At 32.5% G+C, this 12,532-nt stretch overlaps 1 protein-coding gene across 1 annotated transcript in view; it reads left to right on the top strand.

Moving 5' to 3' along the window:
• The window catches only part of LOC148600139 (scavenger receptor cysteine-rich type 1 protein M130-like), a 51,214-nt gene extending 43,958 nt beyond the window's left edge, over positions 1-7,256 (top strand). Inside the window, exons 26-27 of the mRNA XM_088556979.1 lie at positions 1,874-1,898; positions 2,726-7,256. Coding sequence (XP_088413105.1) covers positions 1,874-1,898; positions 2,726-2,876 — 176 coding nt within the window. The 3' untranslated portion in view covers positions 2,877-7,256. The remainder of the gene's footprint in view (positions 1-1,873; positions 1,899-2,725) is intronic.
• Positions 7,257-12,532: the final 5,276 nt, after the last annotated feature.

Below are 12,532 nucleotides of genomic sequence, written 5' to 3'. Positions count from 1 at the left end.
CTTTTGGTTGGTTCGTTTACATTAGGATGGCAACATCAGAATTTTCGTTGTTATATAAAAAAGGTTTCCTGACTTTATAATGTTCAAGTTTTCCTTCTTGGCAAACACATTCTTCAAAAAGTGATATGCATAAGGAGTTAGAACTATGGTAAGGGATACAACTCTTAAAAATCACTGGAACGTTTGTATTTAGCATTTTACATGAATCTCCTGTAAGCATCAAAGTAACTTGGATTGATTTCATTCTGTTTCAATTGAAAGCTTGGCATGGTATGGTGAAATTGAATATGATACAAACATATCACTGATTTCAAGAATTGTTTCCCTTGCCCTAGGTCTACCTTCTTAAATGGATCATTTTGAATTTTTAACTGTTTTCATTATATAAAACAAAGATAGAACGTGGGCTAATGTTTGGTATGTTTAGGCTCAAAATATAATTAATCTACACACATTATTTGAATACGAACAAACGTCCATACAACATTCCATTTTGTTCAAATAAAATCAAACTAAACCACGACTTGAAAGTCGGTTTAAAGAAAAATAAAAAAGGCAAGAACCAGACACTTGTAAGGAAAAGTGTTTTCGTCTTGTCTTAATCCACATCATGCGTTGGATTACTCACATTTATTTGCCTTCATCAGATTTTCTTTATCTGTCTATATTTTGTGTGCCTTGAAAGAGTAATTAAGGAAACTAAGATTCTAGCACAAGTTCAAGGATGAAGTTTAGGAACAAAGACCAGACATGGGAAACAGACAAACAAAACAAAGAACATAAATTAACCAAAAAGAATACATACAAAGTAACGAAAGAAAATGAGCAACACGGACTTCCCTAACAACCGGGAGCTTGGACAAGGCATACTGGTATGGTAATCATCCTCTGCTTTTCTACAAACACTTGCCGAGTTGCTCATAAAAATTAAGTCCGGAGTAGACGAAAAAGGATAGGGAAACTATGACAGGTTCACCAAATCAATCTTCATGGTGCAGATGTATACATCGTACAGTCCTTGAACCGGCCTGTGCAACGATTTGACGGATCGATGACTACTGACTGATTGATTACTGACGAACCGATAACCAATGACCGGTGACTGATCTGAGGGCAGTTGTGTTATGTAAAATAACGGATGGTCTGTTTAAAATAAAAGCAATGTGAAATAAAAGCATAAATTGATATTTAAATTATTGCATTTTTTAAATATGTGTAAGATTGACAAAGAAAACAACGAAAAGCATGCAATACATTGATTGATGGGATCACCGGTTAAATGGTCTCATCGGAATCTGATCGGTAACCGATGACCGATCGCATTTTTGTTGCAATGATCGGTTCAGGTACTGTAACGGTCCACGCGTTCATGAAGACGACCACTTAAATAAAAAAATAAATCAAATCGGAAATATTCATGGACACAACGTAACATTAATTGCCCACGTTGACCATGTAGCGAAATAAACGTCAGGTATTTTTGCCCAAAATTGAACTAACTTTGACATAGATAATTTTCTTATTTTTTAACACAATTCCATTTAATTTCGGCATATATTCAGATATTCGCCGGGCATATAAAACGTTTGGTCAAGGATCATCATAATGGTATAACATTGGTATTCTGGGTATGTTCTTTTTATGTTTTAGGTTTTACAAGTAAAAAAAAAAACAAAATTACAAGGGTGTAGGTGTTTGTTTGTTTTTGTTTTTGTTTTTAATTTAGTTCAATTTCCCGATAGGTCCTATTGTCTGTGCTCTGAAACATTTTTTGTTCAGATTCAAAATAAGTCCAAAATGCATTTTAGACGTGTAACATGACTTAATGGGTAAAACTATCAGAATATTATTGTTATTTATATTTTGTTTATAGGTAGAAGAGTGCAAATCCACAAGCAGTAAGTGTGATCTAGTTGTTTTGAATGAGTAAATAAATGCAGTTGATATAATCGTTTGATAATTTCTATGATTTACTCTATTTGAAAAGCCCTGATTAACATTTTTTTTAATTTCTGGAAAAAAGCAATTAACAGAACCAGCGAAATATTTTTTTTCAAATTCTATCTGATGCTTATAGTTTTGAAATCGCTGAAATTAAGGATACGAGTCATGCTAAATGTGATTCATGGTTGTAAATCTAAGTATTTTTAATCTGTTATTTTATTAAACACGTTTTGCTTAACAAAAATTTACATGTGGCTTTTCATATAATACTTGTTCCTTGGATATCAATTTCTTATAATATGTACTGTAAAATTCTAAATTAAGGGAGATAACTCTGTAATTGACATTATAATACGATAGAACTTTTGAGTTTTCAATGTGGATTATCTCCTAAGAGAATCAGATTGGAATGAATAATTATGCATTTCATTATAAAGACCTATAATGCAACTTTATAATAATAATACAAATGTGTAGCCTTTTTGGAGGTATATTACATGTTACAGAATGCGCATGATTCTTACAAAAGCTATTACTTGATACGCGTACAGTATGTTTGCTTCAAAATATTAACCCATCATAAATTTATACCTCTTGTTGCACAGAAAGAAAATACTCCTTAAAAACTAAATTTTATGATATTTTACCTGATACGAGTTCAACAATGATGAGACTTTGTTTTTGTTTTTAATGTCACAATATATTTTCTCTGAATATTTCGAAGTTATGTTTTAAAGCATTGATTCCTTGTCAAAATAATTATTAAATGATATTTTAATAGAGGAGTTAGTAATGGTAGAAGATTAGAGACACTTAACACTAATAATCCACGAGCATCGGGACAAGGATTTATAAATATGTGTTATGAACCGTCCATTCCTGTCGAAGAAGATAAACAGCAAACAGAACTCAAAGAATTGAGAAAGGAATAAACACTGTAGCTTCTTTTATCTTCACTTAAACTCTACAGGCTTTTTAAAATTAATCATTGTATTTTTTACCATACACAGTGTTATGTAAAAATCAAATCATGAAAAATATTGTTGCTTCATTGGGAAAAGTAATTGTCTGATATGTCTGTATGATTTTGCAAGATTATTCAAAGGAATATTCTGTGTAATAGGTTTTTTTCTCCCTTAAACAAGGAAATGAAGTGGTGCTTATGTCAAAAGACGTCACAAATACTTTTTCCCTTTAATGTGTTAGTTTTAGTGGGGTTGAGTATCAACCTTTTTTCGATAAGGACGGTTTTGTAATAAACGGAATCAACTGATGCCAGTGGGTACACATGGAAGATCTAAATATTTGAAAGCTATGTCAAAGATGTTGTAATAATACAGTTGATAAGAAATTTCATTATGTAGTTAGCAGTGATTTATTAAATATTTTCAGTGCATAAAAATCAGTAATTCACATTGTGAGATAAATTCGGTAATTCAAACCCCGCACTTTCTCCCAAAAAGTCAAATAACTCTTCTGTTTTGAAAATGGTATACTCTCTGACCAGTACAGACTAATGAAAATAGTTACACAAGTGTTGACCTAGATTTTATGTGTTCCGCTTGAATTTCACCTCGCTGAAAATAAATGTTTTGAAGTACTCGTAGGAGGAAAACGGGAAAACGTCAGATTTGGGCCAAATTCTAATATCATAATCTTAGTTCTATCAGCATTTGTAGATAGCTTAGTGTTTGTTTTTATGGCCTGTTAAATTTCATGGTATGTAGTGGTCGGCTTCCTCCCAGACTTTTCATGTTTCTGATAATCCACATTGCATGCACGATGTAATCCCGTTCTTTATTAACATTACACTGTTCTCCGTTTCCTATGCAAGGTACCCTGGTTTGTGTACACTGATCCCCCTGAAAGATATATGATAAATATACACTGTCCCTGATGTACGTATTCCTATTTACGGTCTTCCGATGCACATGTCCCCATTTACCGATTTCCATTTCCGATAAAGATCCTTCTCTAATAAAAAGATAGAAGTCAATTCAATTCAAGTTTAGCATTCTTGAAAAAAAAAACAACGTGACCACAAGACACGTTTAAGGCCGCAAAAATGTCAAAAGCGGTTTTGCATTTACACTGCAATGTAAATAAGCCCGTTTTAGTGTTTTTTTTATGATATGCTCTATAAATTCGAAACGACAACGGAACGATGTATTGGTCTGTTTCTGTAACACAGACCATTATAATACATGCAATATTTTGTGCACGCAGAAACTTGGAACGAATTTTGTGAATTTCTCATTAAGCCTAATACAGGGAAATCATTTTTTTTTCAAGTATCACTTGACTGTTATGTTTAGTAATGAAGACTGACATGTTGGTATTGCCTGAAAAGTCTAAGGAACTTAGAAGAAGTCGATGATTATTTATTTTTTATCATTTTTAAGCCATCTAAGATCTTTTGGAAAAAAACATCGTACTGATAAAATAGCATTGAAAGTTGTATTGATGATTGGGAAGCTAATAGTTATAATACTTCAAATGATCACGATAAATACCAGTGAAGAATACATTCTCCTAATCCTTTTACTACAGATCACGGTATGTCAATTATTTGTTTCTCTCGTTCCTGTAACTTAATTCGTTTTCAAGTCTAAAATGAAGCTGCCTTGTTGCATTTATACAGTTGAGAAAACTGGCAAAACATGGACTTATCATCCTCTACCTGATTCTTGTGTGAGCCTGTATCTGATTTGAATTGTTTATAAAAATACGTTCATACACATTAAAGACATTTTAAGCAACGTAACAATGTATGTTTGATTTGGATAGTTGATCAAGGTACTACAACATGTGCATGCAGTAGATTGAGAAATATTCAGTAGAGATTTAGTAGTGTAAATATTATTTTCTTTTGAAAAAAAATATTCACTTTCATTTAGTTATGTTATTATTGATATATGTGTTGCTGCTCCTCCATTCGTGTGTTAATGTGCTTACGCATAAATGTAACACGACAAGAATCGGAAATTACGTCTTCACAGATTGCAGAAACGCAGATTTCGAAAATGTACCAAATTTCGAACGACACTACACATCTTGAACTATCTGGGAATAAATTTTAGATTCTTCGCAACTTTTCATTTAGGAACCTCAGCAACATTCGACATCTCCAACTGTACTCTTCAAAGATATCGGTAATAGGATCAAGTGCATTCTATAGACTATACTTGAGGATTTAAACCTAAGCGATAATTGGGTTGTTTCCCCATTGCCAACCACAATTTTCAAACCATCTCCATCATTAACGTTAATTGGAATATTAGTATACGTGTATCGAAGCTGTTAAATGTGTTGGTTCCATTTGTAGATAAAAACATAACATCGATTAATTTTGCAGCAAATTTCCTTTCACAGGACATACTGATGTTTTGACTTCTTCCACATTCTCTATGCTTAGGATTGTGTGTGTTAGAGAAGTTGATTTAACACGAAATCAAATAAGTAATATCGAATCGAGGGCAAAAATTTCGACGAAACACAATAATTGTTTAGAGCAAAAACACATTAAAATAAAATGCAATAGCTGGTGAAAAAAGCTTACTTTTTGAGTAAGCACCTCCAATTTGAGGATGGCTCGACTTGTCAAATCAAGCAGCCATACGGACAAAACGAATCGTTTGGTCAACAGCAAGATTGAGAAAACATTGGTGTGAATTTGTTTTAGGTGAGGATACTACGTTTGTGTTCAACTTACTAATCAAACTGCAACACATAGACGTGTCATATTTTGGTGGAAGAAATAATGGTTTAACGAATATAATATTCACGAATGGTAACAAAGTAGAATATGTAAATGTAGCTGGAATCAGGTTTAAAAATTATCATGGCCTACCTTCTTTGAAAACACTTATCATTTCGGATTTTAACTGCAGTAGCCTTGATCTAAACATGATTCGTAATTTTTCAAATTTGACATGATTTGTTTGCAGAAATACATTATAAGTGTTGGCTTGATTGGTGACACTACTGGAGTATTTGGAGTCATATTTATCTCTATTTTTAGTGCAACAACAATAGCATACAAATATAGAATTACAATTCAATTTTGTTATCTGCGTATAGGTCAGAAGAAACGTCATTGTACAGCAATGGTAGGGGAATGTAATGCATTTATATCCGATGCATTTATTGCATATTGCCAAACAGACCAGAATGTAAATGTGGTGCCCTGGTAAATTTTCTGGAAGTCGAAAACAATTTAAAAGTATGTCTTCATGACAGAGATTTCGCCGTTTATAAACTTATAATGGACAATATAATGGATGCAATATCAGAGAGCAGAAAAAACAATAATCGTGATAAGTCATGTTTTTCTTGAATTCGAAGTTGAGATGGCCAGGATGAAATGTTTCAAGAAAATAGAGATTATGTTGGTTGTTATTCTGCTGGACAAACTCTCCCCATGACGAATGTCTGTTTCTTTGATGAGGATATGGAACAATGTTACCTGTCTAGATCTCGACGGAGAAAGTCGTTGTAGTAAAAATAATTCATATAAAAAGTTGTTCTGGAAACAAATGTACCAGGCTTTAGTTACTTAGAACGTTATAACTCTAGCACATGATGTTCTGACATCATGATGCATAACTCTAGCACATGATGTTCCGACATCATGATGCATAACTCTAGCATATGTCTTACGATGAATAATTGTTTTCAGTTTTAATTTGTACATAGCAAAAACTGCCACATATTCATATAATAATATGTGGCTCGATTAAAATCATAATCATTAGGAAATCATAAGAAAATAATTTTTGTTGCACCTTAAATGTTATTGTCACGTCATTCATAAACTGGATTCATTAACTAGTACGGTAACTATGGTTGGAATTAAGATTTTACATTCAATGGCAGATATTTAATGCATTTTAGAACATTTAAGTTTGATCAATTGAACATACATGCGAAATTTCTTGTTTTACTGCATATAGGCATACATTATTCGGAATCTGAGTAAACTAAACGTCATATACTATGGGTCGCGAGATTTGTTAAGAATCGGTGGCAACCAACTATAAAGTCATAAGTGTAAGTAGGCTAATATCGCACTCAAAGTGAGCATGATACAGTGAGTCAACTCTTAAGTGTAAACATTTGTGAGAATCAGACAAAATGAGTATTTCCTTAGCTAACATGTAGCTTATATTTTAATTATTAGTTTTTGTTTGTTAGTTTGTTTTCCTTGATTGATTTTGTGTTAATACATTACTATTTATCGTTTCTTGCTATACTGACAAACATTACAAATCCCTTGTTGTATACAGAGTTATCAACTACGATTTGCTTCCCTATATGTTTATTCTAAGCTGAATTTTTTCAGATTTTGATACAATCATGGAAGGTGTGGAATTCAGGATCATCAGCATAGAGTACCAGTAAATGTAGGGGAAATAAAAAAAAGCAATTCAGTATATAACATAATTTAATGTTTTGGATAAAGAAAGGTTGGATACTTAAAAAAAGATAGTTACATGTATGGAAACAATAACAAAATAGGACTAAATGGTCCCATAACAAACAGACGGACAGACAGAAAAAAATATTTGTCCGAAAACTAATTTCTTACAATATCTTTATAGCATAGTAATCTACATGTAGCAGAAGTTAACAACACATTTCGGACAGACGGATACACCGACTGTTTGATGGATTGACAGATCGGGTGACACCTATTATCCTCCAAATGTTATTTCAAAGGAGTAAAGATAATCCAATATACGTCTTATTTTGTATGATCATTCCAAGTCTCAAAGTATTTTATTTTTTGATATATATTTGTAATTGTATTAATACATCTCAATTTGAAAATAAAATGAAAAATGAAAGTCAGGAAGGGTCCTGTTTGCCTGAAACTAATATCTTGAAATTTACAAGACGTATTTAAGGTGTATAAGGTGAATACCATAGAGCACTGACTGAGGTCGACGGGGTCTTCAAAATTAGATCATAGAATCTCAATTAGATTATTCATCTTGACAAAATTATTAATCTACATTCACGTACTTTGTACATTTGTTGACATTTGTATAAATCTAAGAACATGATTGATTGGTTGTTGGGGTTTAACGTCCGAGCAGCAATATTGCAGCTATATTCAGACGAAATCTAAGAATATATAGGGCTGTCCTGCCAAAATAGTCTTATCATCATGTGCGAGCATACACATACTTCATGTTAACATCAGACATATATCCATATAATTACATTGCAGCTGTGTGTTTGAATATTATATTCGTGAAGGAAAATGCCTGCATTTATACGGAAACAAAAGAAAACAAGACTCGGGTAGATCCAAGTCCCCGCCGCGGTTATTTTAGTCGAAGACACATAGTTATATAACTCATTATGAGGAAAAACATCTATTATTCAGTTTTAAAAATTGTTGCAAATCAACATGAACATGACGTTTTAGTAACAGAACATACTGTAAATACTCAGTTCAAAATTGAAATGACTAAATCATTTTCAATTAATTTCTCTATAACTTGTCATTCCGACGCACTCGGTATTGAGTTCGCTTTGACATTAAACCTATGATGCTTGACCATGACAACGTATTCGATGGAGCTTACAACTTCGCATTTCACTGGACAAAAGTGATACATGTAGCAACAGTGAAGTTCAAGGCTTACATGTATTGAGTATATTGAAATATGAATGAACTTTTATATAATGAATAATTGGAAATAGCTTACTTGTTGATAAAATTAATCAAATATTATAGAAAAATACGAAACATAGCACAGTATCACATAAAATAAAATCTAAATCGGATCTGGAATGAAACAGGACGCTCCCAGGAGTCTTTCAAGGGCAATACATTTAACAAGGAGTCCAACAATTTTGACTCAAGAAGACATTGGTTGGATTACAAATGTATCATAAGGATCATTTCAGCGATTGAAAGTTTCTATCTATCATAGTTTTCAAGATATTGGCTGAAAACTGTATAAGATAAAAAAAAACAAAACAAAACAAAACAAACAAATAAACAAAAACAAAAATAAAAAACAAAAAAGGAGAAGATTTTAGAAAGAAATAACATTAAGAATAGCAAAAAACGACGAAAAGGGCAATAACTCCAACATGGCTTAACAGGTGAAAACGAGCATTTGACCACAGATAGATCTCATCATGCTGATCACTTTTATTTCATTCACAGTTAGGCTAAACCTAACAATTTTGGAGATATATATATATGCAAAATCTACTGTCTGACCCCTATTTTATATTTTTAGTAACTGCGGCCATGTTGTTCGACAGATAAAAAATCCCCACATCAGATCTATGCTGGATACCCCAAGAAACATTCATACCAAATTTGGTTCCAACGGGTCTTTGACAAGTATTGTCAGAGGAGAAGAGTTTCGAAAAATTGTTGACGACTGTTTAGTATCAGACATGAGGTCAGTCGTGTGTCAAAATTATTTGAATTCGAAAACAGAATTAGAGACCACATAACAAGAAGTCTCATTTTGTCTTTATATACGTACACTGTACATGTACGTCTACATTGTAAATAATGATTTTATATGTACACGTAGATTGTACATGAAATTGACACTAAGCAATAGTTATCGTACTTGATTTGTGTGATACATGTAACTGTAGTCACCAGTATTGACATCAGAGCAGAAATAGCATTGTGGCGTCCTATCTTATGACAACTTTTATTATTACACTTTTTGCGAAAAAGACAGATTTGTACGACCATTATGCTAGGTCAATGACGTATGTTGTTCCAAAAAGCCTATTTTCATCACTACCTTTGTCATTGTTTGAATCATAAAATAAATTGGCATTACTTTCCAATATTCACCCTGTTAACCTTGACATTTTTCAGAAAATTCCTGACTTGTAAAAAAGGAATGCATTCCCATCAATTTTATTATTATTTTGAAGTAAGGTATGCACTTCCGATTTTCAAAAAATATATTTGAAAATCTCATAATCTTTAGTTCTTACTATACACGTGTTTTCTGTACTAGAATGGTATTTATGCTAACTCTGCAAAGTTCTGATAGACCCGCATTTTGTTCAACAGTAGGAAACATATGGTTTGCTGATAGTGCATTAAATTAAATGATTTCAAGGCAGATTTCAAAAACTTGTGATTATAAAACAAAAACTATTTTACACTAATATTTACTTCTTTTTGAACAATAAAATTCATTTGGTAACAAATAAAGAATTGCCTTCCTTTTTCATTGGCATTTTCTTCGAAAATTACTGTACCAAAGGCAAATTTTTAACCATTTTCAATTGTCTGAAATGAAATAAATCTTTACAATTAGAAACACCCTTTGTCTGGTTCTTGATCACAATTTAAGTACCAACCAGTCCACATAAAAATCAGATACTACCAATAGTAAAGTGATTCATGGTCAAGAAAAACCCATCAAACAAACGATGCTTTTTTAGTCTACTTAAGCTATACTTTTACATAACAACAACCTTTTCTGCATTCAGATTTGCACTTTTGAGAAAATCCTACATTTATCTCCCACTAAAAGCAACCAAATCAAGCCAAATCGAGAACGATAACTCTTGCAAAGTGCAAATTTGATGTACAATCTATATATTTTTTATCTCAAAAGTGCAAGAACGAAATTAAAAACTAAGACTGGTTACGTGATCAGTTACTGTTTATGAACAAGAAATAAAACTGAATTTGGTGGGTTTTTGACATGCATGAATCATCTGTTGTCTGATTTTCAGAAAGACTGCTAATTAATTAAACCAAATTACATCTACTGAAGTGTGAGCATGAATATATAAACCGCGCAACATAATTACTGTAAAAGTACTATTGTTCGTAGGGTGTCACCTTTCGTGGTTTTCGGGGTAGACGAGACCACGAAATTTGGTATCCAACAAAACACCTGGAACCCTGTGAAGTATTAGGACTGCAGAAACGAGGAACAACAGTGGTAGCAGGAAAAATTAAAAGCAAAGAAACGATTAAAGAAAGAACATTAATAGTGCTGGAACCAGCTTTAGGTAAGGTGGGGGGGTCCAAATTATTTTTTAAAGGATCACCGGTGAGAATCACGAAGTGTTCCGAAATGGTTAGGGGATGTTGGAGGCATGGCCCTTCAATAAAATTGTGAAATATTAAACCTCAAATCCTGCATTCTGAGGGTATCTTGAACAATTTTTCAACAATTTTTAAAAATTGCAATTTTCTAAAGGGGCCGGGTCCCTCACCCCACCCCACCCCCTCTTGGATCCATCACAGATTCAAAAAGCCTAATACAATCTTGAAAACAAATGGAATTCAAGATAAAGAAGATAGATGTTAGGTCTGAAGAAATCGTCAGTTCATTATAAACTTATCTCAAACAAACTATGACACATGTTGTATTATGAGTTATAATTACACTATACATATATAAAAATCTAGGATTCCACTTTCCCGTCATCCGACGGAAGTGAGATTTTGATGCGGGAATGTTGTTTATCGTATTCTAATTTCCCTCTGGCAAGTAGTAAATTTGAGTTTTCGAAAGGATTTGTGATGTTGGGAAAGCAGACTTTAATTGTGGGAAAGTTAATTTTCAATTATATAGTTTTGAAAAAACTATATAATTTAAAAAAAAAAAAAAAAAACTTACTAATACACTGCATGATACACTACTGTCAACACAAGTTTTAATTTCTCCACAGTGGAGATATTGTGAGTGGATTCACAGTTTCTGATCTTTCCACAGTTGAGTCACCGCTTCAAAAATGTCTAATTTACTTCTCCGGTTTTTTTATACAAAGGTATACATGTATTTAATGGTTCTTGCAATTTAATAACATTTCAGTAATTAAAAGTACAAAAAAAATTTGAGAACTATTGAAATGGAGCATTGTATTTCGGTGTTTACTTTGATGGGGTCACAGTGGAGGACATGAGTGACTCCACTGTGAAAATTTGGTTGACGGTAGTGTACACACATATATACATACACTGATTAAAATCAATAAAATAATAATTGTTTATGTATGTGAATGTTACATTTACATACACTAAGATATGGTCATTCTTAAATTTGTGACATTTCCGAATTTGTTGTCGATAAAGAAAGTAGTTTGTTGTGACAAACTTACTGAATCTGACTTAAGGTATCCGACCCATAATAAAAACTTCTGGTCAATTTTCCGAAGTTTACCGAGGTGTCTTATTTGTTTTAACCTCGGTAATTTTCGTAAAGTAAAAGAAAGTACACTTAATTTTTACTAAATTTTTAAGAATAAAATAAAATGCTTTGAAATTGTATATTTTCAATAAAAATGTAGTATAATCCCTTTTTCTTTAAAAAAACAGTGCATGTTATTTTACGAATTGGAAATAAAAATTGCAGTTCATTGCATAACAACAACACAACAACATGGCTTTCTCAGTTGTCTGCCGGGATAGACGTAGGCGATTTTATAACTACTGATAAAAAACCAAATTATTTTGCTGGTTGTTTTTTAGCCATTTATGGGTCGGATACCTTAAGTGTAAGTGTTTGTAAGAATCAGGCAAAATGGGGAAAATCAGAAACACGCATGTCAGAACCCCACTGATCTGACAATG

Source organism: Perna viridis, chromosome 13 (assembly GCF_037379345.1).
Source record: "Perna viridis isolate PV_CMFRI_1.1 ecotype Kerala chromosome 13, ASM3737934v1, whole genome shotgun sequence".
Classification (NCBI taxonomy): domain Eukaryota; kingdom Metazoa; phylum Mollusca; class Bivalvia; order Mytilida; family Mytilidae; genus Perna; species Perna viridis.
Note: the sequence above shows the minus strand (reverse complement) of the source record. Positions and strands in the feature narration are given on the sequence as shown.